Source organism: Trachurus japonicus, chromosome 5 (genome assembly GCF_045865225.1).
Source record: "Trachurus japonicus isolate A0001 chromosome 5, Traja_1.0".
Lineage (NCBI taxonomy): Eukaryota > Metazoa > Chordata > Actinopteri > Carangiformes > Carangidae > Trachurus > Trachurus japonicus.
Genome location: NC_140911.1, coordinates 3,006,968 through 3,033,778, shown reverse-complemented (window position 1 = coordinate 3,033,778; position 26,811 = coordinate 3,006,968). Strand labels below are relative to the sequence as shown.

At 42.3% G+C, this 26,811-nt stretch overlaps 2 protein-coding genes across 8 annotated transcripts in view; one reads left to right on the top strand and one right to left on the bottom strand.

Annotated features, from left to right (window-relative positions):
- LOC146986787 (low-density lipoprotein receptor-related protein 1-like) overlaps positions 1-26,811 on the top strand; it is a 173,955-nt gene that overhangs the window by 97,275 nt on the left and 49,869 nt on the right. For all 7 annotated transcript variants that reach the window (XM_085775603.1, XM_085775602.1, XM_085775601.1 and 4 more), the window contains 18 exons: positions 1,911-2,108; positions 3,393-3,597; positions 4,785-4,949; positions 5,190-5,434; positions 5,527-5,658; positions 7,891-8,118; positions 9,452-9,626; positions 12,137-12,231; positions 12,731-12,880; positions 14,120-14,260; positions 14,458-14,583; positions 15,457-15,588; positions 15,713-15,847; positions 17,311-17,440; positions 17,535-17,661; positions 17,742-17,893; positions 19,150-19,274; positions 19,387-19,761. In XM_085775603.1, the coding sequence (XP_085631729.1) occupies positions 1,911-2,108; positions 3,393-3,597; positions 4,785-4,949; positions 5,190-5,434; positions 5,527-5,658; positions 7,891-8,118; positions 9,452-9,626; positions 12,137-12,231; positions 12,731-12,880; positions 14,120-14,260; positions 14,458-14,583; positions 15,457-15,588; positions 15,713-15,847; positions 17,311-17,440; positions 17,535-17,661; positions 17,742-17,893; positions 19,150-19,274; positions 19,387-19,761 (3,036 nt within the window). The remainder of the gene's footprint in view (positions 1-1,910; positions 2,109-3,392; positions 3,598-4,784; positions 4,950-5,189; positions 5,435-5,526; positions 5,659-7,890; positions 8,119-9,451; positions 9,627-12,136; positions 12,232-12,730; positions 12,881-14,119; positions 14,261-14,457; positions 14,584-15,456; positions 15,589-15,712; positions 15,848-17,310; positions 17,441-17,534; positions 17,662-17,741; positions 17,894-19,149; positions 19,275-19,386; positions 19,762-26,811) is intronic.
- On the bottom strand, positions 22,326-23,461 carry LOC146986788 (delta-type opioid receptor-like). Its single transcript, XM_085777831.1, has 2 exons — positions 23,422-23,461; positions 22,326-23,387 (listed from the first exon to the last, which is right to left on the bottom strand). Exon 2 carries the CDS (start codon positions 23,382-23,384, stop codon positions 22,326-22,328), a length of 1,059 nt encoding a protein of 352 aa, XP_085633957.1. The 5' UTR covers positions 23,385-23,387; positions 23,422-23,461.

The window sequence follows — 26,811 nt, the reverse complement described above, 5'->3', positions numbered from 1 at the left end:
CCACTGGTCAGTCACATATAAAGAACGGCAATCTCTTGGTGCAACAACAACAAAACGATTTTAAGTGAGCGCAATGCAGTCGCCACTTTCTGTCACCACTAGTGATGTGGTACTGGAGACTGGACATCTTCAAGGTCTTGGTCTTTTCTCTCGGTCACAGCTGCAGCGACTTCGGTCTTGACTCAGTCTCGGGTTAGGTGTTCTAGTCATCACATTGAACATAATATCATGTTAGTTGACAGTTTTAATGTAACGCTGTGCTTCATGTAACCTGCTAACGTCACAGTCAGTATTACTGTAGCTGCCAACCAGTGAGAATCCTCAATACATGTATACAACCCTAATATAAATCTGATTGGCTGTTAAAGTGGGAAGTTAAATCAACAACCCAAAACTTTGTTGAAAACATTTTTTTTTTTTTTTAAAGAGCTGGATGTTGGATTCTAGCCGTCGTTATTATTTAAGTGTAAGTGTAAAAGCATAAAAGTGAGGAGCAGAAATTCATTTTCTTAAAGACAGCGAGAGGCGAGATGTGAAAAACGTATTAAATCAGCATTTAGTTTATCATCCTCCACCTAAAGGACAGAGGTCTCGACGAGCCAGTGGAGTAAAAAACGTGAATTTATGATGATGGTCCAGCTCAGTGCCAGGTCTGAGAGAGAGGCCGGCCGGCCACCAGCAGCCTCCTCATTCATCCTGCTGCCTGGTCGCCACAGATAACTCTCTGTCTTATTTACACTGCGTTTTAATTACTGCAGGATTAGAGCCACTTTCAACACAGCCAGCCTCTCGTTCACTGGACCGGTCGCCACACAGCAGCAGCAGAAAGAGAGAACACGGCTGGTGTTTTTCCTGTAGCGAGTAATAATTCAACAATGACCCCAACGACCTGTTTTTTTTTTTTAACTTAGTTTTTATTTCAGTTTCTTTCAGAATCATATTCGTCATGTTATCTGCTGTTTAAATTTTCAATACAATGTATGTAGTGCTTATTTGATTTGATTTTGTCTCAAACAAGCACAAGCATAAAAACAAACAGTATATGTAATAGAGAAAAAATAAAGGCATACGTACTGTGGTAAGGTGCAAGTTTGAGAAGGGGCAGAAGGAAGCAATCCATAAATTTGTACATTTTAGAAGATTAAAACTATAATATGAAATAGAGTGCTGATTGTAAACATACTAACCGACTAAAATTCTTTCTAAAAAAGTATAAAATAAATAGAATCAGATTAATATAAATTGGATTCAAAATTGTCACATTATCTGCCGTTTTCTCAAATTTCCAATACAATGTATGCAGTGCTAATGGGGATATGATAACAATTTTGGCACAACAAAGGAAACAGAGACTGTAATAACAGAAAGGTAAAATAAAAATAGAATAAAAAGAATCAGATTAATAATATAGAATTGATTTAATATACAGTATATATATATATATATATATATATATATATATATATATATATATATATATATATACTGTATAGGGGCTCCTCACTGTAATATCATAACCATGGGCTCCACCTTTTAATGAATACGGTATGTCTTTTTGAAGTCTCAGGTCGTGTGTTATTTGTTGCATCTGATATATTTCCTTTATTTTTCCAGTCCACACATTGTAAGTTGAAGGGTCGGGTTTTAACCACCTTACTGTAATACATTTAATTCCTGTTGCTTGTCGTATTTGTAGAAGATATGTTTTGGCTCTTTGGTGACAGACCCAGTGGAGCCACCGTTGGGTCCATTGTTATATTCTTAAACTTTCTTCAAACATTTCTTCCCAGAATGTTTTCAGTTTTGGGCATTAACCAGAATCCGTGGGTCAGGTTGGTTGCCAGTGTGTGGACCCGAGTTTCTGCAGAACTTGACGACCTGCATTTTAATTAACCCTTCATCCTCCACAGATCCTTTCAAGCCTTTCATCATCTTCTCAAACCGCCACGAGATCCGCCGCATCGACCTGAACAAGGGCGAGTTCAGCGTGTTGGTGCCGGGCCTGAGGAACACCATCGCCCTCGACTTCCACCTCAGCCAGAGTGCCCTCTACTGGACCGATGTGGTGGAGGACAAGATCTATCGAGGGAAGCTGTCGGAGAACGGAGGTGAGCGTTGGCAAAAAAAAATAAAAAATCATGATTCAGGAGTTTTCTTTCTTTTATTTTGGAGCTGTTTCTGCCGCGTCATTCAGCTGCTTTGTTTGCATCAGTGGAAATCATCTCTGATTGAGAACGCCATTAAGTCCAGATTAATATGACGTTGACGTATTTTATTTATAACACAGGTGGGTTTTGTGTATATAAAAAAAACTAATAAGGATAAACTATGCTAACGCTCTGGGTTTTATTAGATTCATGGGACTTGTATGAGTCATAAAGTTTAATCCCTAAATACAGCATTGCACATCGGGGGGAAATACACTGCAGCTCCTCTGAGATAAAAACATTTGTACTTGCTGCAGAATCAGAGATGACACTTTTATTATGTCTGAAAATCTGCATCTGAAAAAAACTGCATCGCAGACACGAATATTCAATAAAAACATGGAATATATTGCGGCACGTCGAGCTCAGCTCCACTCTCTCGGTTCCTGCTGCTCTGGTTTTTTCTCGTGACCAGAAAATCAAGATACTGTATGGTGAAGGAAGCCTGTCATCAGTGCAGCAGCAGCAGAGAGACTGAGTCCGTGCATGTGGCCGTCGTGTGCAGCGCCGACCGGCCAAAACAGCCTTTGCATTCAGCAAGTGTATGTTTTCATTGCTGCAGAGTAGACAGTGTAATGACTCATCACAAATAATTAGACTTGTCCTTCTGATTAGGGATCCAATGGAAAATGAAAGGGTTTGCAGGAGGCTGGAAACCATCTCTGGAGCTCTGCAGACAGATTATATAAGGGCCTTTTGGGGGTTTTGCGGCGTCTCGGCCCCCCCGCTGAGCCCCTACTGTATTTATTTATGCTTTTTCCTTTGTTTTCTCCTCAACACAACGTCTAGTCGCTTGATTAAAAGAGAATTACAGTTCGTGATGCAATGTTGCCCCGTGAATCCAAATAGCTTGATTACATTTACATAATTTGTAAATACTGGAGCAGCGACGGATCAGCGCTGCAGGTTTGGAGAACAACGTGAACCGTTTGTTGCCGTCAGCAAATCCTGGTGGTTCGAAGCCGTTTTTATCCAAACGCATTAAAACACTGAGTGTAAAGTCATTAAGAGATTCCAGTGCCCCAGAGGGAAGTTTATTTTATCGAGTCGCAGGATGAGATACGATTAGATCAGACGTCTGCAGCGGTTTCTAACAACACTGGAGGACACAAATCTAAATGCAGGAGACAGAACGAGATAATTGACCGTCTCTTCTCTTCTCTTTCCGTCCGTCCGTCCTTGCAGCTCTGACCAGCTTCGACGTGGTCATCCAGTACGGGCTGGCGACGCCCGAGGGTTTGGCCGTGGACTGGATCGCTGGGAACATTTACTGGGTGGAGAGCAACCTGGATCAGATCGAGGTGGCCAAGCTGGACGGCACCATGAGGACCACGCTGCTGGCCGGGGAGGTGGAGCACCCTCGAGCCATCGCCCTCGACCCCCGGGACGGGTAACTAACCACCCTTCTGCTCCACCCTCGTATCAAAGCGAGCTCAATTATTTAGCAAGGATAAATGTTGAAGTACAGAAATATTGGAGCTACTGGTTTTGCAAACTGATAAATGTACCATTTGAATTGAATTGAATTGAATTGATCCCTGAGGAGGGAAATAAGTTCCAGCATCACATTAAGACATTACAATGCCACAACAAACAGAACAATACATAAACTTAGGACAGGTTACATATACAGTTTGCAAATTACCACAAAACCAAACCCAAACAAAATACAGACAGACCAATACATATAAATATATCATGGTCCTCTAATAAAAATTAATATATTTGACTCATTTTGCATGATATATATCAAGACAGTGTATCATCCTATATGATAATAACTCTTAAAGGGATAGTTCAACATTTTGGCAAACTGGCCCATTGCCATAATCCCTATAGTCATAGCAGTAGGTTCGTTAGTTGTCGGTGCAAGCTATTTTTAGAACGGCGGAGCAGAGCCGCGAGCTGCTCAGAGCTACGCTACGGAGGCTCATTGGATTTCTTGGTTTCCCTCATCAAACTCATCAAATACACAATCCAACAACTCCACAACGCTCTGGTGGACAAGTTGTGACCTGCACATTCGCCACGCTATGAGATAATAACAGAACGTTACCAGACAGAGTTGTTTTAGAGGTAAATACAGAGACTGCTTGATGAAAAACTGTCCCCGAAGGCAACGCGCATCAGTGGTTTTGCATGAATTTACCTCTAAATGTTGAACTATCCCTTTAATATGCTGCCACTTTACCTAAACAAGTGATTTCCATTCCCTAACAAGTAGCCTACGACCCAGTATGACGGCTGCATGGCTCCATTTAGTGTGTGTTTCAGGACGTAGTGAACAGGCTGGGCATGGGATGTCTTGACCCATGATTAGTTTACTATTCTCTTGAATTGCTCCACTACATCTGAGCCTCGGGGCCAGACCATAACAAACACCTAACAACATAACAATACACGTAATACATGTCATTTTGCAGCGGTCCAACAAGCCCTGTGTAGTTGTATTAATCTAGTCCTGATCTCTCGACAGGATTTTTTTAAAGGTTTTGCAAACTAGAGCTCCACTTTGTATTTATAAGTCTGCCTCCTGCACCTTTTATTGTTCTAATATTGTTGCACGCGACTCTGCAGGATCCTGTTCTGGACAGATTGGGACGCCAGCTTGCCGAGGATCGAAGCTGCATCCATGAGCGGAGAAGGCAGGAAGACCATCCACAAGGAGACGGGGAACGGAGGCTGGCCAAACGGACTCACTGTGGATTATCTAGAGCGTCGCATCCTCTGGATCGACGCCAGGTCAGACAGACAGACAGACAGACAGACAGACAGACAGACAGACAGACAGACAGACAGACAGACAGACAGACAGACAGACAGACAGACAGACAGACAGACAGACAGACAGACAGACAGACAGACAGACAGACAGACATGAAGACACTCCAACCGACCTCTTTGTTCGATGCTCAGACTGTTTATTCCAGCTCGGACCCAGAAAGGCAACTGAATATTGTGTTTGTTTGTTTGTTTTTGCAGATCTGATGCCATCTACTCGGCCAAGTACGACGGCTCCGGGCTCATCGAGGTTCTGCGGGGACACGAGTATCTGTCTCACCCCTTCGCCGTCACCATGTACGGCGGGGAGGTTTACTGGACCGACTGGAGGACCAACACCTTGGCCAAGGCCAACAAGTGGACCGGCAGCAACGTCACCGTCGTCCAGAGGACAAACACTCAACCGTTTGACCTGCAGGTCTACCATCCGTCCAGACAGCCGCAGGGTGAGACTCACACCGAAGCTCCTGCTGTTTACTGCTTCTTATTAATATATATAAGTTCTGTAAGAATGTGTTTTATCTTTTATCCTCTGCAGCTCCAAACCCGTGTGCAGCTAAAGATGGGAAGGATCCCTGCTCTCACCTCTGCCTCATCAACTACAACCAGACCTTCTCCTGCGCCTGTCCTCACCTCATGAAACTGGGCTCCGACAAACGCACCTGCTACGGTAAGTAAACAGGAAGCTTTGGTGATGTTCATTCACCTGTTAATTACTTTGGAGAAAAGTGGCTGGAAAATCAGTTATTCAACTTTTTATTTGAAGAAAATATAGGTTATACAATACATGTTGCTCTTAATTTTGTAAAAACATGTCATCAAACCGGATCAGGAGATAAAGAAAAATAAAAAAATAAAAAAAGGAAAGAAAGAAAGAAAGAAGTCACATCTTTACAAAAAAACCTACACTCTCCTCTGTCACACTACTCAGGTCAACTAGTATGTGAACTTTGTAGGGTTTGAAAAATGAGAAATAATAATAGCTAGAAACATTTTAAATAAGATAAATGACATAAATTAATATATCTGATGAGATATTTTATCCAAACCAGCAGGGAGCCAGTGCAGAGTCGTTACCGGTTGGACCATGATTCACAAATTCAACCTTTTTTGTCGTCTAATCTCAGAGATCCTCAGCTTTAACGTCGATGTGTAGTTTTCTTCTTTGTTCTTCCTGTAAGCTCATGTAAAATAAAGGAGAAAATATTTTTGATGGCTTGTAAAAAAGAAAAAGAAAAGAAGCTGTAACCACTAACCTGACACTGGCTGCAGAGTAGGAGGTCGTCCAACTCTGAATCTTTTCAACTCCATTGACTCCATAGATAAAATGAGCTGTTCCCTTCAACTAGAGGAAGACAAAGGGGGAGTTGAAGGATTTATCTTTCTGTTTCTGGGTCTTATTTTATTCTCCTGTATCTCCTTTGAGTTGTCTTCCTCCACAGTTACATTGATAGATAGATTCTTTATTGTTACTGCACATTTCTACACAAAGAAATCGAGTTCGCCATCGGCCTTCAACTTAGCAGCCTCATAATAAATGAAATGTACTGTAAGAAAATGTGTGCACCTATATATGAACACACACTTTACATGAATGCATTTACTATAGAGGACACACTCTGCTTGAATGCCACAGTTTGTGTTGGTGTGAAAGAGAGAAGATTAAAGCATCTGGACTTTTCCTCTCTTTGAGCTGCTGCTGCTGTTACCGTGACAGCTTGGCAGCGTATCGAGGTGTCCGTTAAAAACAGCAGCTCTGTTTGTTCACTGTGTGGCTTTAGTATTCAGGACGGCGCTTTCTATTATCTCCAGGGGTAATGGGATGGAGAGACCCGCTCTGTCTGATGCAGGCATCAGCCACAAACCTCCACCACACCTCGGCCACTGCAGCCTGACACTGTCATTATCCCCCTCCTCCCTCCTCCTCTCTGTCTGTTATTCAAGCTGTATTCTCTTAAAGGGATAGTTCACCCAAAATTCAAATTGCACTCATTATCTACTCACCCTCATGTTCACTAAGGGCTGGGAGAAGTTTCAGAGTCCTCCGTGGCTTCTCTGAGTTACAGGGGGTCTCGGCGTAGCAGTGCATGTCCATATAACGGTTGCAAATGGATACCAACTGTCTTCGTAACAAAAAGACACACCAAAAAACATCCAAATACCTCCATGCTGCTCGTATGTAATGTCCGTCTTGTATTGAAGCCCCGAAATGCGAAATTGTCCCGAAAGAATTAAATAAGTCTATATTTTGAGCTTGTTTGTAGCGGAAGCTCCTCTTCCCGGTTCGTCAAATTTGGACGAACTGGGAAGAGGAGCTTCGAGAAGCTTCCGCTACAAACAAGCTTGAAATATAGACTTATTTAATTTTTTTCAGGACAATTTCGCATTTCGGGGCTTCAATACAAGACGGACATTACATACGAGCAGCATGGAGGTATTTGGATGTTTTTTGGTGTGTCTTTTTGTTACGAAGACAGTTGGTATCCATTTGCAACCGTCAAATGGACATGCACTGCTACGCCGAGACCCCCTGTAACTCAGAGAAGCCACGGAGGACTCTGAAACTTCTCCCAGAAATTTCAATTTTGGGTGAACTATCCCTTTAAATGTTTGGTTAAATGACTGTTGAGACCAGTGCAGATGTGATAAATCTGCCAGACACACACGCAGTCGTCAGAGTCAAAGATGGATTAAGGAGCTAATTGGATTAGCTGTTTGTTGGAGTAGATTAGATTTCACTCACGGCGGACATCAACGCCTCCTCTCCTCTCCTCTCCTCTCCTCTCCTCTCCTCTCCTCTCCTCTCTGTCTCTGTCTCTGTCTCTCTGTCTCTCTGTCTCTCTGTCTCTCCTCTCTGTCTCTGTCTCTGTCTCTCTGTCTCTCTCTCTCTCTGTCTCTGCAGAGTCCCGTCAGTTCCTGCTGTACGCCCGGCAGATCGAGATCCGAGGCGTGGACATCGACAACCCGTACTACAACTACATCATCTCCTTCACCGTGCCCGACATCGACAACGTGACCGTGGTCGACTACGACGCCATGGAGCATCGGATCTACTGGTCGGACGTCCGCACCCAGACCATCAAGAGAGCGTTCATCAACGGCACCGGAGTCGAGACCGTGGTGTCGGCCGGTACGGAGGAGAAGCCACAACACGCACACACACACACACACCTTAATAAAAACACAGTGTTTTTCACATTTTTATGGATATTCGTGCAGATTGAGCAATAACCAGCTTCGTCTTATGATGAGCTGCTCCTGAAAATAAACAGAAAACAGGAAAATTAGGAGGTAATTTCTAATGATTTACACCTCTGAGTGATTTATATTACAAATAATAAGATGGTTTATGTCAAGAAACCATAATAAATTGTTTCATTTATTCATTTACAAAATCATTTTTAAATCCAAATACAATTTCAATTCATTATATACAGCAAGACATGGTCTTGTAAAAAAGGGTAGAGGTCTGTAGCTTATGAACGGGGGAACATCAAACAACAATACAATATATTATGAAAACAATTCCTATTTCTACCTAGATTCTACCTAACCCTAAAACAACCTAAGGTAATTCCATAAGTACAGAGAATATAAAGTTTAACACAGGCTTATTAGGAAAAATTAGTCCAAAAACGATCCGAACTATACTGTAGTGTAGCCAAAGAAATAAGCACCATCTTTTGTTTGTTTTTTACTGTTAACTACTGTAAGCCCAAGTACCCAATCAGAGCTCAGCAAGTGTGAGCAGTTTACAAAGAATTTGTGTGGTGGTGTCTTTTTAGCTTTAGCCTAAATCTTTTTTTTTTTAAACATGTGTTTATTGTTTTTTCATAAAAGGGTAAACAAACATTTACAGTAGGGTTAACGTTCATGCAGCTGGCCCTGTAATTTGTAGTTCAAATAAAGTTATTTGACCAACTATATTTATACTTAACTGACGACAATACACAACATTTTGCCTACAGTAGATTAGACAGAGATTGTGTTTGCAGAATGCCCTCCATCCCTCAATCACTGTTTAAACAAAAATTCTCAGCATATCCAACTGAGTACAAATGATTAAACAAGGTAAAAAGGTAGCTATAGGCTAGCCTAAATCTATTATCACATTTTTTTTTTTTTACAATTATCTCTATTTCAAACTCGGGACCCAATAAAAAAAAACATGGTTAATGTTAATTAATGTCATAAGTTTGTCTGATAAAGTGTGAATGTGTGTGAAATTACTCTGGATTTCAAGTGTCACATTTATCAGTGTAAAAACTGATGGAGTTACAAAAGAGTCAAGAGGTTTAATGAAGGATGAGGAGCTGCAGCTCTCCTTTGTTTCCCTCTGATTGTTTTGTTTTTGGTTGTTATGAACCACGACTGCAGAGAAAAGGCTGATTAATTGGCTCCGTGTGTGTGTGTGTGTGTGTGTGTGTGTGTGTGTGTGTGTGTGTGTGTTTATCTTGTTCCAGATCTGCCCAACGCCCACGGTCTGGCCGTGGACTGGGTCTCCAGAAACCTGTTCTGGACCAGCTACGACGCCAACAAGAAGCAGATCAACGTGGCTCGGCTCGACGGCTCCTTCAAGAACGCCGTCATCCAAGGACTCGACAAACCGCACTGTCTGGTGCTGCATCCAATACTGGGGTCGGTCACACACACACACACACACACACACACACACACATACACACTCAGATGCAGAGATGGACAGAGTACTCGACCCCAGTACTTGAGTAAGAGTACAAATACTACTGGTCAAAATTTACTCCGTTACAAGTAAAAGTAGCTCAGTTGACATGTTAAAAAAAAAAGTACTTGTTTCTAAAGGTACTTAAGTATCCAGAAGTACATGCTTTTAAATTTACTTGAAGTAAGAGTAAGAGTAAATTTCTTTTTTTTTTTACATCAATGAATTACTTTTACTATATTTTTTTCTAAATGAATTTAAGGACCTTCTAACGTGCTGCTTTTAGGGGTCAGGGTTTCCTTCTTTGACAAACACAGCTCGTATTCAATACTGTAGTATTTTAGAAAAAAAAAAAGAGCAGACCTGAAAGTAACGAGTACTTTTCAGCCTTCCTAGAAATTAACTCGAGTAAAAGTAAAGATATTTGTCTTGGAAATGTATTCAATATAATAAGTACCAAAGAAATCTAATACTCAAGTAAAGTAGCCTACAAATCCTCTGGATATGTACTCAAGTAAATTTACTTTGTTACTGTCCACCGCTGCTCAGACGCTGTCCTGACTTCACCTTTGACCTGTGACACATAAACACAGAGCGGCGGCTGTCGGCCCTCACAGCGGTTTGCTATAAATGGCCGCCGACTGTTTCTTTACTCAGGAAGTCGTTCCCTGGTGTAATCCTCCTCTCTCTCTCTCTCTCTCTCTCTCTCTCTCTTTCTTTCTATTTTGAAAGACGCCTCCTGTCCTTCTCTGAGTCTCTCCTGAATTATTTAGAGCCTGTGACTCTGTCGCTTTCTGTCGCTATTTCTGTTTTACTGTTTATTTTCCTGCCTTGTTCTGCAAATGTCCTTCTTCTTCTCCTTCTTCTTCTTCTTCTTCCCTCTCTAAATCCTCTTCCCCTTTATTAAACTCCTCGAACTGGTCTCAGCCTCTCCTATTCTTCCTCTTCTTCTTCCTCTTCTTCCTCTTCTTCCTCCCAGCACCATCTGCGGTTATATATTTAGTTTTGTCCCCGCAGGAAAATGCGTTCCGTGCCTGGATAAAAAGAAAGGATATTTTCTTAAGGAACGTCTCTGCCTCTTTGTGTACTCCTTCCTCTATTTAAAAGACTTAGCCCACTTAAGTGGAGGAATGTTTCCGATCTGAGTGTTGTTGGCATGAAGGGAGGGAGGGAGGAGGGGAGGAGTTGGGAGGAAGGGGGGAGGATAGAAAATGAGAAGCAGATGCGAGATCCATATGCTGCTGGTGCTGCTGTCCTCTCCTCTCACTGCCCAGGATCTGTTCAGGAGTGGGTGAGGGTAAAAAAAACAAAACAGAGAAAAAAAAGGAAAAGAAAAGAGAGTCAGTCAGTGAATGTGGGAGTTTAAATGCTGCAGAAACTTTATTTAAAGGCATGTTAACAAACAAATGAAGGGTGTGGTGGTGGTGGTGGATGTGGTAGGCTTTAACAGGAAGTGGGTGATGGGGCAGAGGATGGACAGATACAGATAGATCCCCTTTAAATAGAGACTGGGACCGTGACACACCATCATATTTTCCTGCATTGTCTGCATGTGTGTGTGTGTGTGTGGTGAGGGACGGTGAGTCAGAGAGGACACTTTTCAGCTGTTTTCACTGCAAAAACTTAAAATCTTTCCAAGAATATTTGTCCTTTTTCTTGTTAAAATCTCTCATTTCTAGTCAAAACTAAACTCTTTCCACTTAAAATAAGACACATCACCTAAAAATTAACTTGTTTTTAGATCATTTTCACTTGTTTCAAACAAATTTTCATTTGAAATAAGTAGAAAAATCTGCCAGTGAAAGCAAGTTTTTTTTGCTTGTAATAAGGAAGAAAAACTTGCTCCACTATCAGATTTTTCTACTTATTTCAAGTGAAAATATGCTTGAAAGAAGTAAAAGCTGTCTAGAAACAAGCTACTTTTTATGTGATGAGTCTTATTTTAAGTATAATGAGATTTGTTTTGACTAGAAATACGTTCAGACTGTATAAATTGGGCATTTTGTTTTCATAAATCTTCCTATAAAGATCTCACACTGCTGCGATGGGATGTGACTCTGCACTTATCCTCTTGTTAATATTATTTTATTTGACTTGAACTACAAGAGAGGAAAAACTCAGCTACAGGAGCAGTAAACAAACCGAGGCTTCAGGTACTGTCGGAGTCATAAGAGCTGTTACATAACGAAGGAAAGAACTGCCGGTGAACTGTTTGCCTCTTTTTTTTTTTTCCCCATGCGATGGAAAGTTGAAATTGATTTCCTCAGATTATGAGATTATTTTACCATTTTGCCTGAAAGAGAAAAAGAGTTTGTCCAGACAGGCTCTGAGCGATGATGAGGTCGTTGGCCTTTATTGACTGAGACTGAGACTGAGACGATGCGCTGCCTGCAATAAATCAAAAGTTCTCCCTCGTACTTTCTGCTGATTCTACTCCTCCGTCCTCCCGTCTCTGTCCCCTCTGCAGGAAACTCTACTGGACGGACGGAGACAACATCAGCATGGCCAACACCGACGGCAGCAACCGCAGCGTCCTCTTCACCAACCAGAGAGGCCCCGTCGGTGAGCCATGCACGAGACACGCAGCACAATCAGCCTTCTCTATAAAGGGTTCCCAGATGTGGAATTCACTAGCGACCGAAATAAAACTAACCCGAGACATTAGAATTTTTAATACAAAGGTTAAAATCTGGCTGAAACAAAATCAGAACTGTATGCATTTTTAATGTGTCATGACTTGGTATGATTTTAGATGTATTGTACATTTTATAGTGTTGTACTGTATGTCATTTTGATGTCTTTCTTCTTACCTTCTTTCTTCTACTAAAAGCCTAACTAGGGACGGGAGTTGGAAACTAGCATTAGCTATAATCTCTGTATGCAGAACATCAGTCACATTGACTTGTTTGTAACGAGTGGAAGTGTCACTATGTTAACCTGCATTGTCCCTATCAAATAAACTGAATTAATTAAACACTCCCTGGTGTCGGGGCAGGTGATTACACATTTTCATTTCATTTCATTTGATTTCATTCTCTCCCTTTTTTTGCCATTTTCCCAGGTTTATCCATCGACTTCGACACGGAGCAGCTCTACTGGATCAGCTCAGGAAACAGCACCATCAACCGCTGCAAACTGGACGGCTCCGGACTGGAGATGCTGGAGGCCGCCAAGGGCAAACTGACCAAGGCCACGGCTCTGGCCATCATGGGTATGTACAGTATGTATGTATGTCCTCCTCTCAGAATGATGCATTTCAACCAGTGATGAGAGAGAGAGAGAAGAGCATCAGTGTCCGAGCCTTTTTTGGCTCGTGACCCCGTTTTGACATCACAAATTCATGTGTGGTCACATGAACGCAGCCGTCAATCAAGATGTGCAGGCTCAGGTATTTTTATACGCTGTGTTTTATTAGAACTGGATTTATATTTGAGAAAGTGAAAGTATAGAATACAGTTGTTTTAAAGGAATAGTTTGCCAAAAAATGAAATTCATTAGTCATTAGTGACTCACCCTCATGCTGATGATGAATACTCCAGAGAAGTTTTTTATTCCTCAAAGTGCAGGGAGGCCGGTTCCTAGTCCAACCAAAACTTTATATGAGAGTAATAGGACCCAACACAAAACGTCCATAAAACTACACAAAAAACATTTAATATTCCTCCACACTGCTCGTCCACTGCAATCCAAGTGTCCTGAGGGGATATAGTCCAGAGTTTACCCAAAACAACGTCATTGAGGCAAGTCTGGTCACGTCCGCGTGCATCGCCTGAACACAAGAGCGTGCACCAGGCAAATTCAATACAGGACTGTTTAGGCTGTAAAAATGTCCTAAATGAGGTTGTTTCCAGTAAACTCTGGACTATCTCCCTTCAGGACACTTGGATTGCAGTGGACAAGCAGGTCAGAAGAGAAAGCACAACATACGTAGGAAACAGCTCAAAACATGGTTCAGTAAAAACCAGCTCTGTGAACATTAAGGGTAGTTTATTTATTTATTTATTTATTTATTTCCAACAGTCGGCACTTTACTCCATGCACTTTAAAAAAAAGCACAGATACTGCATGATAAATGCACTTTAGTGAATCTCGAATAGCACTTTACGACATTTACTGTCTGATAAATTCACATTTCACCACTTTTTGTTTCCTCCTACTAATGCAACCATTGTGTGATGTAATGACAGACAAACACGAAACAATTGATAAGCATAATACAAATATATGCTTATCACTTGTTTTGTGTTTGTCTGTGACTGCAATTTAACTTATGGACCCTGGGACTGCGGATGGAAATTAGCTCCTGAGCTAAATCTGGCATATTTACAACAAATTATTTTTGTATGTTCATGAATATGCAAAGTCCCGTTACAAATAAACAAATAAATAAAAATGAGAAATGATTGCTGCAGAGTTTGGATCTGATCCTGTCGTGTGGTGTTCCCTCCAGGAGAGAAGCTGTGGTGGGCCGACCAAGGCACCGACCAGATAGGAACCTGTGACAAGAAGGACGGAGGCAACTGGAAGGTCCTGAGGAACAGCACATCCCCCATGATGCACATGAAGATCTACAATGAGACTGTGCAGAAAGGTGCAGAGCCAGCAGCAGCCAAACAGATCATTTATTTTAGTTAAATCACTAGATCTGTCCCCGTCTGTGTGTTTTGCTGACTTGGACGTTGTAGCGTCTGTTTATCTGGGCCGAAGCAGCACATCTGTTTATGTCTCCGTAACTCCTCTTTGATTTGTTTTGTGTATTTGTTCCCGTGCTGCTTTTCTGTTTCCCAGGCACCAATCTGTGCAGCAATAACAACGGAGACTGTTCCCAGCTGTGTCTCCCCACCTCCCCGACCAGCAGAGCCTGCATGTGCACGGCAGGATACAGCCTGCGCACAGGGCAGCAGTCCTGCGAGGGTACGGCTTCCTTACTTACTTACTCACTTTCTTATTTTCCATTCTTTTCGGGTGCAGAAAAGCAACAGGAGGAAAAGGCTCGCACACTGATCAAAAATGGCAATGTCCACCAGAGATTAACAGCATCGGTTTCCGACCTTTTTTGGCTCGTGACCCCATTTTGACATCACAAATTCATGTGCAGTCACGTGAACGCAGCCGTCAATTAAGATGTGCAGGCTCAGGTATTTTTATACACTGCGTTTTATTAGAACTGGATTTATATTTGAGAAAGTGAAAGTATAGAATACAGTTGTTTAAAGGAATAGTTAGCCAAAAAATGAAATTCATTAGTCATTAGTGACTCCCCCTCATGCTGATGAATACTCCAGAGTAGTTTTTTACTCCTCAAAGTGCATCTGGAGACCCGGGAGGCCGGTTCCTAGTCCAACCAAAACTTCATATGAGAGTCAATAGCGCCCGACACAAAACGTCCATAAAACTACACAAAAACCATTTAATATTCCTCCACACTGCTCGTCTGCTGCAATCCAACCAAAACGTTTCGGCCTAGGCTGAAACGTTTTTGTCTTACTTATTTTTGTTTCTTTATTTTATTTTATCACCATGGTTGCACTTTTTTGTTGTTTGATGGACCATTAAATCTTTGTTGCATCCGTTAATCTCTGGTGGACATTGCCATTTTTGATCAGTGTGCGAGTCTTTTCCTCCTGTTGCTCTCAAATGTTTGTTGGCCTACGCACCTGAAAAGAGGATTTTTTTTGGACAGTGAGCAAGAGCGCAAACACCTTTTCTCCTTTCTGGGGTGCAGAAACCAATAAAAATGATAAATCAAAGTCTTAAAAAAGTCCCGATTCTGCTTGTTTGCTGCAGGTGTCGGCTCCTTCCTGCTCTACTCTGTGCACGAGGGCATTCGTGGTATTCCTCTGGATCCTTCAGATAAGTCCGACGCCCTCGTACCGGTGTCGGGAACGTCCTTAGCTGTGGGCATAGATTTCCATGCAGGTAACCCTGAACAAGAAAGAAATAATTGCTGCCACTGCTGCATGAATGTATGTGTTAGTGTATCAAGGTGGAGGAAAGCTCTGCTCCGTCAGTCTGAGTGTTGTTTGAATGTGTTTTTCTCCAGACAATGACACCATTTACTGGGTGGATATGGGCCTGAGCACCATCAGCAGGGCCAAGAGAGATCAGACCTGGAGAGAGGACGTGGTCACTAATGGCATCGGCAGAGTGGAAGGCATCGCTGTCGACTGGATCGCAGGTGAGAGATATGTGACAAAAACACATTATACAGTACCTGCAGTGAACATGAGCTGATAAAATGTGTTTTTAATGTGCATAGTGTTGTGGATTATTTCTCAGACTGTCTGTTACTATGCAACAGGACAGGAAAAGGAGATAAAAGTGAGCACAAGGAGAAAAAAAACATGTTTATTAACTTGTATTAATAGTACAAATAAAACAGATATAACACAAAAAGACAACAGACAGGGTCATCGTTTGTCAGGTACACATGCTGCAATGTCGTGAAAGTGTTTGAGTCCCTTATGACTCTGCCAGTGTCCTTCATGGTGCATGACTTTAAGACCAAGGGGAAGTTTGTTTTGTTTCCATCACCTCTAATCCTCTCCACCCATTTTACAGTACAAAGAAAAAACTCTTTTATTTTGAAGGAACTCAAAACTTAAAGGGGACCTATTCAGAACAACAGAAACAATAATATGTCCAAGCACAACAACACACCTCATTTTTAAATTTCTAAATTATGTTTTGGCCCTTTTGCATTTTGCATTAGTATTCTATCATTTTTGAATTATGTATTGCACTCAAATTATGTAGCACAGTATTTAACCTATGTCTAGGTTGTTCCCTTTGCACTTGTAGGGTATATTCTATTGTTTTAGACATTGTAGGTTATATTTTATAATATACTTCCTCTTTATATCTATCTATCTATCTATCTATCTATCTATCTATCTATCTATCTATCTATCTATCTATCCGTTTGTGCCAAGACGAACGGTTTTATGGATGACAGTCAATCTGATTACTAACGAGTAATGAATGTATTGACCTGTGTAATTAACAAATGTGGGATTGATTGATTGATTGATTGATTGATTGATTGATTGATTGATTGATTGATTGATTGATTGATTGATTTCTTTATTTCGATCATGTTAACGACAATGTAAAAAAATAAAAAATAAATAAGATAAAATAATAATATAATAATAAGGAAATAAGTGAACAGCAAAAATGTATACACAAAAAAGTAACATCTCATAAGCAACGCAGTTTACATGAGCGAAAAGGAGTAGGAAGAAGTATAAATTCTACCCCTATAATTCTATAATCTATCCATATTGCAATGGATAGTCCAGTCCATCACTATGTACAGTATATATATGTGTATATGATGGATATTAACACACAGTATGTATGTATATAAGGTATATATATATATATATATATATATATATATATATATATAATATAAGGTATATTAACTTAATTAATTGAATGACTTAGATAATCTTATTTATTCTTCTCAGTTTAGTTATGCAACTTTCTTTCTTTTAAATAAGGTAGGGGACCAATCAGCTGCGGCTTCAGCCTACGCCCAACTTGACGTAGTAATTCAAATTGTATGAATGTATATAATATATGCTCAGGATCAGCCAGAGCATCATCCTCCTCCTCCTCCTCCTCTGTCCTCCACAGGAAACATCTACTGGACGGACCAGGGCTTCGATGTGATTGAAGTGGCGCGGCTGAACGGCTCCTTCCGCTACGTGGTCATCTCCCAGGGTCTGGACAAACCCCGAGCCATCACCGTCCACCCGCAGAAAGGGTGAGAGGACACGACACCGGCAGCTTCTGCTCCTGTCGTCTCTGTCCTCACTGATCACTGAGGTCATTCCTGTGTGTTTCTGTTGTGTGTGTAGCTACCTGTTCTGGACGGAGTGGGGTCAGTATCCTCGTATCGAGCGCTCTCGTCTGGACGGCTCCCAGAGGGCCGTCCTCGTCAACGTCAGCATCAGCTGGCCCAACGGCATCTCCATCGACTACGAGGTAAAGCTCAACCGGACCGCTTCGGCTAGTTTACATCACTCAGAGTGTGAACGATCATGACCGTGTGTGTGTGTGTGTAGGAGAGCCTGCTGTACTGGTGCGACGCCCGGACGGACAAAATCGAGCGCATCAACCTGGAAACAGGAGAAAACCGGGAGGTGGTTCTGGCCAACAACAACATGGACATGTTCTCCGTGTCGGTGTTCGAGAGCTACATTTACTGGAGCGACAGGTGAGTTTTTATATCTATTTTATTTTATTTTTATTTATTTATTTGATTAGGACAATGCACATTTATCAACATATCAGCCAGAAGCATCAATATAAATATGCCGGAGTTAGCACAGTTGCTACATTTCATCCGTTGTCCTAAGGCAGGTACCATAAAAAAAACGTACAGACATTCATGACAATTAGATAAAACATCTTACAAAAAATAAGTCCTGCTTCACATCAAGGTTAAAAGTCCATACACAAAGTAAAAAAGGCGAAGAGGTTCCCCTAGTCAGTGCTCTGGTGTTTACTCTAGAGGGTTTGTTCTTTACAAAGTCCTGTACTAGTGGAGGGGCTAGTCCATTCAAAACCTTAAAGATGAGACAAACATCCAAAAAATAACTCATAAAGTCCAAAATATTGTACTAATAATTTTACAATAATTATAATGTATAGGTTTTTTGTCAGAAGTTTTAAGTCTTCTCTTGAAGAGAGACTTGACTGGTTTTAAAGGGATAGTTCAACATTTTGGCAAATTGGCCCATTGCCATAATCCCTATAGTCATAGCAGTAGTTTTGTTACCTTTATTTGTCGGTGCAAGCTATTTTTAGAATGGCGGAGCAGAGCCGCGAGCTGCTCAGAGCTACGCTACGGAGGCTCATGGGATTTCTTGGTTTCCCTCATCAAACTCATCAAATACACAATCCAACGTTACCAGACAGAGTTGTTTTAGAGGTAAATGCAGAGACTGCTTGATGAAAAACTGCCGCTGACAGGAACGCGCATCAGTGGTTTTGCATGAATTTTCCTCTAAAACAACTCTGTCTGGTAACGTTCTGTTATTATCTCATAGCGTGGTGAATGTGCAGGTCACAACTTGTCCACCAGAACATGTGGAGTTGTTGGATTGTGTATTTGATGGGTTTGATGAGGAAACCAAGAAATCCCATGAGCCTCCGTAGCGTAGCTCTGAGCAGCTCACGGCTCTGCTCCACCTTGCACCAACAATTAAAGGTAACAAACCTACTGCTAAGACTATAGGGATTATGGCAATGGGCCAATTTGCCAAAAATGTTGAACTATCCCTTTAAATTTAATTGTATTTGTGACTTTTTTTTAACATGTTGCTTAAAATTAAGATTAGAATCGAAGATCTGTGACTGAAGTTTTCACACCATTATTTGTTACATATCTAATATTTCTTTTTTAAACGCTTTCTCTTCAAGCATCAGCTCCTCTTTAATGTGTTTGTTTTGTTCTCTGTCTTGTTGAAGGACACATGCTAACGGCTCCATAAAGCGAGGCAGCAAGGACAACGCCACCGACTCTGTGTCTCTGAGGACGGGCATCGGCGTACAGCTGAAAGACATCAAGGTTTTCAACAGAGCCAGGCAGCAAGGTGAGAACATGTAAAATAAAATAAAAAATAACAAATCTGCACTGAGAACTGAGAAGAAATGTGTTTTCCTGCTCTATGATCATAACTTTGTGGGTTTTCTGTTTGTTTCCAGGAACAAACGTGTGCAAAAACAACAACGGCGGCTGCCAGCAGCTGTGTCTTTACCGTGGCAACGCAGAGCGCACGTGCGCCTGCGCCCACGGCATGCTGGCCGAAGACGGACGCGGTTGCCGCGACTACGACGGCTACCTGCTCTACTCCGAACGCACCATACTAAAGAGCGTCCACCTGTCGGACGAGAACAACCTCAACGCGCCGATAAAACCGTTCGAGGACCCCGAGCACATGAAGAACGTGATCGCGCTGACGTTCGACTACAGAGGAGGAGGAGGGAAAGGAGCCAACCGCATCTTCTTCAGCGACATCCACTTCGGCAACATCCAGCAGATCAGCGACGACGGATCCGACCGCAAGACCGTGGTCGAGAGTGAGTATCAGATTTTCTGTTGTTTGACATTTCACCCACAGCCCTGCGCAGTAACCGCTCCTCTTCATCAGCTTCAAAACATCTTCAAACGCTCATCCTCAGTTGGAAAGACCAAACCAAATTATCACTAAAACATTTATACGATCTTCTAATTTGGGAAAACTTACATTTACAATAAAGATAATATCACCTATTACAACAACACCTGGTCCTAATTCATGCAGTTTATCCAGAGCTGATCAAAGAGCTAACAAACACGACTCCACACTGTTCATCCTTTTTTAATATTATTATTATTATTCCTAACAAATTCAACACAGTTCTGTCTTATTTTCTTTGTTTGTTTCTTTGTTGTCCCTTGTCCCATACTGTTCTGTACTTGTCTAATAATGTGGACATAAATATTCAATGAACAGTTTACCCCCAGGTGGATTTCCTTGAGCACGATTCTCGGAGAGAGACCGTGAGCAAATGTATTCAAATTTGGCACAAACATGAACTTGGATTGTCTGGTTAATATCAGACTGCAGCTCAGTCTCATTTCAGACTGAGTGAGTGTGAGTCTGCTGGAGGTGTTTTCACCTCCAACCTGCAAGACCAGTCGATGTAGATCAGAAAGCCTCTGGAGGAAAATGTGATGCTAATGCTTTTTTTAATATGTTATTTTGTTTGTTTATAGTTTTTCTTTTTTAAGTAGTTTAAGTATATTTTGGGGGTTTTATGCCTTTAATTGAGAGGATATCCGTAGAGAGAATTGAACCGGGGCTGCTGCGAGGACTACAGCCTCTGATTATGGGGCCACTGAGCTAAACGACGACCCTCTTTATTCGCTTTTTAGTAAAAAAAAAAAAAATCAATATTACAGTCTCTCAAAACTGAACGACAACTGTTCTTTGGTGGCCGACATGTTGTAAACAAAAGCTGCCAGACGTCACTTCTCTGTCGTCATTGCGTTAAGCCCACCAGTAAAACCCAGTTGTGATTGGTTCACCAGTTTGGTTCAGGAAATTGGAAATCGGCCCCTGAGAAACTCCAGGGCGGCATTTTCATGTCAACAGAAGAGGAGTGTTAGTAGAAAACCTCATGAAGATGTCTGAGAAGTGAACAGACGACTACGCGATCGAAACTGTTGCACATGGATTACGTCGCCTCAACAGTCCTGCAGGTCCGGCTCTGCAGTGAAGACAGTGAGAGGACGGTTCCTGTAAAGTTTCTGCCTCTTAAATTATTACCAGGAACTTCCTCGGTGGAAACGACTTCTTCTGCAGACGGATCTGCAGGTTCTCCTGGGTTCCCTCAGGATGAACGGATGAGACTTTGTCAAAACCACAAAAACACAAATCTTTGGCCACAACTCAAGAATTCATCTGCTATTTATGACTCGATTCAACACAAATGTCTGAAAGGATTAAAAAAAGAAGATAAAGTGAGGACATTTTATATCCAAATGGTCGAAAGGTCAACCTCACTGTGACATCATAACGTTCTGCAAAAACACTTGTGGCTGTTATTCATCGCTGTAATTCAGGAAGAGGAGCTCATGGCCATATTTCCTGCAAGACACACACACACACACAACAATGAGGCAGTAACTCTAGTTTATCGGTGTATATAAATACACAGAGGCTGCAGAGACAGATGCAGGAGGAGAGAGACCTTCATCCACCTTATCTCAGCACAACAAAACACATGTGAACTGTTAATGTTTCACCAAAGTGCTTCGACTTTAATCTGTTTTACAAGGAAAGGCATGATTCAACATGTTGTCTGTCCGACCGTCCGTCCGTCCCAGGAGAGCAGCTCCTCCCAGGTTCAATATCCAGGGTGACGGAGAACGGAAAGATGCTGCTGTCGTGAGGATTTTGTCCATTTTATTTGTGGAGTGTTTGTGTGTCAATTGTTCAGTTGTATAAAGCAGTGGTTCTCAGACTTTTTTACATCAAGGACACTAAATTGACACAAATTAGGACACGGACATTAGACAAAATTTTAAGGCAAACACCAGAAATACACAAATATTTGTTCTGAGACTGAAGAACATTCATTTTTTAGTCAATGAATACGTTCAAATTAGGAATTATGAATTCTTGGAAATATTGTAGAGAAATTTCTGGAAAAAAAGTGGTAAGATTTCTAAAAAAAAAAAAAGTTTTCTGGAAAAAATGGTAAAATTTCTCAAAACCAATTCTAGAAAAAATTGATAAAATTTCTCAAAAGTGGTAGCCTACAATTTCTCAAAAAAAAGTTTTTCAAAAAATTCGTTTTTGTGAAAAGATTTCACAAAAACGTTTAAACATTTCTAGAAAAAAATGTAAAGATTTCTAAAAAAAAAAAAATATTCTGGAAAAATTTGTAAAATTTCTTAAAAACAATTCTAGAAAAAAATGGTACAATTTCTCAAAAAAAGGTTAAAAAAAATTCTTGAAGAAACTTAAAAATTTCTCAAAGTTTAAAAATTCTAGTAAAAGTTGGAGACCCCCTTGAATCCTCTCAAGGATTCTTTCGGTTTCTTTGAGAACCGTTGGTATAAAGGTAGTAGTATTATAAAGTAGTATTTATAAATGTCAGGTAGCAGCCGCGGCGTCCGCAGCCCCTCCCTCTCCCTCTCCCGTCCCCCCTCCTCTCTTGAACAGCCTCACTAAGTCTTGTCTGAACTTCTGGGACATGAGCACGTAGAGGATGGGGTTGACCACCGTGGAGGAAGTGGCCATGAAGCGTGCGAACACGGCGAAGGCGCCGTAACGCGGCGAGGCGCCGTTGGCCTCAGAGCTTCTATCGGCCAGCAGGTCGAGCGTGAGGCCGTAGGACGGCAGCCAGCACAGCGCGAAGGCCAGAACCAACATGGCCGACGTCTGCGTCACTCTGTGCTGGTAGCGCTCCACCTGCGGCGCCCGCCCGCCCCGCTGCCGTCGCCATAGGAACAGGTAGATGCTGCCGTACGCCACGGCGATGGTGGCGAGGGGCAGCAGGAAGGCCACCAGGAAGTGGAAGAGTCCGTAGATCAGCTGGTCGCGGTACGACAGGAAGGCAAAGCAGGCGAGTCCGTCCTCCGGTCTCCGAGGGATCCCCACGTGGCGGAAGACGAGCTGCGGGACGGCGAGGCAGCCGGCCGGCGCCCAGACGAGGCCGGCGGCGAGCGACACGCGGCGCGGCGAGAGGAGGCGGTACGCCGCGGCCGGCTTCACCACGGTCAGGTAGCGGGACACGGCCAGCGCGGCGAGCGTGAAGACGCTGGTGGACGAGCAGGCGGAGCCCAGGAAGCTCACCAGCCGACACATCAAGTCCCCGAACGGCCACGTCTCCATGGCGACGGCGGCCGTGTGGAAGGGCAGCGTGGCGAGCAGCAGCAGGTCGGCGGCGCTCAGCGCCAGCAGCAGGACGTCCGTCCCCGTCCCCGTGACGACGCTCTGAGGACACCGTCCCGCCCTCGTCCTCCTCCGCCCACACAGGATGAGCATCACCAGGCTGTGGCCGCCGGCGCCTAGCAACAGGACCAGGACGTCCAGCACCGGCACCAGCACCTGCTCCACTGCTGCCGCCCCGGCAACGCTGCTGCCGTTGCCATGGAGACCCTCAGAGCCTGACGAGTTCCTCAGCATCGTCACATCTTCACTTATGAACATGTTCTGCTGCAACAACAACAACAACAACAACAACAACAACGCGTCGTAAAGCTACTGATAAGACCGGAGGAGACGATGAGTCAGACTCACAGATTTCCACATCGTCACACACTCATTACGCACATTCCACTTCCTGCTGACGCTGTCAAACCTCCCAGAACCCGTCCTTCAACACACACACAAAGGTCCAACGTGCTGTGTGTGTGTGTGTGAATCAAGCCATTTCACAATCAGCGTCCACCTTCAGCGGCGTGCGAACACAAAGACCCCTCGTCCGCTGAAGTCAAGTCAGCTCTGATTTCTGAGTCGTCGTCCGTCTCCACAAAAGCTTTAGACGCCGTGTGATTTCTGTGTGATTTCCTGTCGGGCTGCTTCTCCACAAGACGCCGTAATCAAGGTCTCAGTCAGTCCACCATCAGCCATCAGCCGTCGCCGTGGTCGTCCTCATGCATCTCCCTCTGCTCCGACACACACACACACACACACACACACAAGCACACACACACACAGCGGCAGTGGTGAATAACTCCACAGTCGGAGAGAGGAAGAGCCGTGAGTAAACGGCAGGTGAACTCTGGACTGATTATCACACAGAGAGAGAGGCCGCCTGCTCTCTGAGGGAGGGAGGGAGGGACTCGCCAGGTCAAACCTTTTTTTATTTCCCATGCTTCCTGCTGGTTCTGTACATTTTCTCAGAGCGTTTGTCGCTGCAGACTCGTCCAGATAATACGTACGGAGAGAGGAAGAGACGGGAGTGAAGTCGTGTTTGTCTCCAGAAATCAGGCTAATTATTTACTGCAGCAAACACGGCCCTGCAGATAACTGCAATAAAAAACTATCAGTGCCTCTAAAACCATCTGTAAACTCAGCTCATGTGTACAGAGGTATGAAGCAAAAGTTTGTCCCCCCTCTGGTCCACAGGTCTGTTAATGTGAACAGTTCATCAAGTGGAAGATGAAATGATCTCCAAAAGACATAAAGTTACAGACGACACATTCACTTTCTATTTATGTATATATTTTATTTTCCTCTTTTACATTTTCAAAATGACAGAAAAGGAAAAGGGCCCTCAGCAAAGGTCTGGGCCCCCTGCATAGTTAGTAGCTAGTAGCCCCCCCCTTTGGAAACTATCACAGTGTGTAAATAGTAAATATCTTGTCTGATACCTTGGTCAAAGTTCTCTGAGAGTTTAAGTCTCCTGGGTTTCCCATTCTTTTGCAGGCTGCTGCTTTGTTTCCCTTTGTCACTCTGAAACTGTAGAAAACTAAGATAATACACTGATATTGATGAAAATATTGAGAAAAAAAAGAGTGTTTTATGTTTAACTTTATGTCTGTTGGAGATCATCTCATCTTCCTCTTGATGAACTGTTCACATTAACAGACGTTTGGGACCAAGGGGGGGACAAACTTTTGCATGATGACACTGTAAACAGATGTGATACAAACACAGAGAGGAAGAGAGAGACAAAGAATGAAGTCATGTTTGTTTTCAGAAATCAGGCTAATTATTTACTGCAGCAAACACAGCCCTGCAGGTAACTGCAATAAAAAGCTATCCGCCTCTACAGGTGTAAACATCAATAAATGATTGTAAACAAAGGGAGAATGTACAGAGCAGCAGAGAGAGAGAGACAACAGTGTGAAGATAAACAGATGTGAAAAGCGAGACTTTAGAGTCCAGAGGAGATTTACAATTCATTAACAACACCAAAGAAAGAGGAAATAGCCGGGGATGGATTTCTCCGTCGCTCCCGTTTCGATTTCCAGGGCATTGATTTATGATAGTGAGAGAATAAGAAGAAGAAGGAGAGTCAGAGGAGGAGCTGGCTGCTTTTTGCTTTTTTTGCTTTCTGCACTGCGAGACTTTCCAGTAACTTTGCTTCATTCAGAATCTCATAACACACACACACACACACAGGCCAGACAAATGTTGATTCATGTCCGTGGCATCTCCACTGTAGCTGTAGTGTTAAGTGTCCCACCTGGTGGTGAATCTCGCCGTCCGTCCGTCCGGAGCGAGTGAGTGAGGTCATTTCCAGCTGTGGAAAAACCCCCGGCGCTGTGATCATCAGACCTTCGCTCTGTTCCATTACAGAAGTGGAGTGTTTGTGTGTCAATTGTTCAGTTGTATAAAGGAGTGGTTCTCAGACTTTTTTACATCAAGGACCCCTAAATTGACACAAATTAGACCACAGACCTAGCCTGACAAGCCAGACTATATCACTAAAATGTATAGACTGGAAACGACCGGTAGACCTCGGCTCAATCCAGGGGGCGGGATGAAGGCTGTCTTTCAAACTGCCTCTGCACGCAATAGGGTAGCGCTACGACTAATCAGAGCAAAGAGCAGGATGACGTTAGCCTGACAAGCCAATTAAAATCAACGTCGCCATCGCGTTAAGCCCGCCCAACGACTCTCTAAACAGATAGAGCGCTGTGATTGGTGAACACAATCGGTGTTCGAGACTCAAAAGTTCCTACGGCTCGTTTCTAGACCCACCTACGGAGCAAATATTTTTGCTACCGCTAGGGTGCGTCTAGATTTCTAGGCTACCACAGACCCCCATTAGACAAAATTTTAAGGCAAACACCAGAAATACACACGTATTTGTTCTGAGACTGAAGAACATTAGTTTTTTTATTCAATAAAGACGTTCAAATTAGGCATTGTGAATTTTTGGAAATATTGTAGAGAGATTTCTGGAAAAAGAAGTGGTTAAATTTCGACAAAAACGTTTAAACATTTCTAGAAAAAAATTGTTAGATTTCTTTAAAAAAAAAAAAGTTTTCTAGAAAAAATTGATAAAAATTTCTCAAAACAATTCTTGAAAAAATTGGTAAAATTTCTCAAAAGTTTTTAGAAAATTCTAGAAGAAACTAAAAAAATTCTCAAAGTTCTAGAAAAAGACCTTCACTCTGTGTGTCAATTGTTCAGTTGTATAAAGCAGTGGTTCTCAGACTTTTTTTTACATCAAGGACCCCTACATTGACACAAATTAGACCACGGACCCCCATTAGACTAAATTTTAAGGCAAACACCAGAAATACACAAATATTTGTTCTGAGATGAAGAACATTAGTTTTTTAGTTGAGTTTTAGCTTTTAAAACATTTCTAGAAAAAAATGGTAAAATTTCTCAAAAACAATTCTAGAAAAAATTGGTTAAAAAAAAAAATTAAATTCTAGAAGAAACTTAAAAAATTCAAGAAAAAGTGGTCAAATCTCTTTAAAAAAAAAAGTTAAAGCAGTACTAAAAAAAAAGTGGTAAAAAGTTCCTTAGTGTTGGTTTAAATAATAAAAAAATAAAAAAAAGTTTAAAATTCTACAAAAAAGTGGTAAAAAGTTGGGGACCCCCTTGAACCCTCTGAAGGGCCCCTGGGGGTCCCCGGGCCCCACTTTGAGAACCACTGGTATAAAGGTAGGTG

Coding starts and splice junctions, on each gene's coding strand:
- LOC146986788 (XM_085777831.1), bottom strand. CDS start 23,384: ATGTTCATAAGTGAAGATGTGACGATGCTGAGGAACTCGTCAGGCTCT.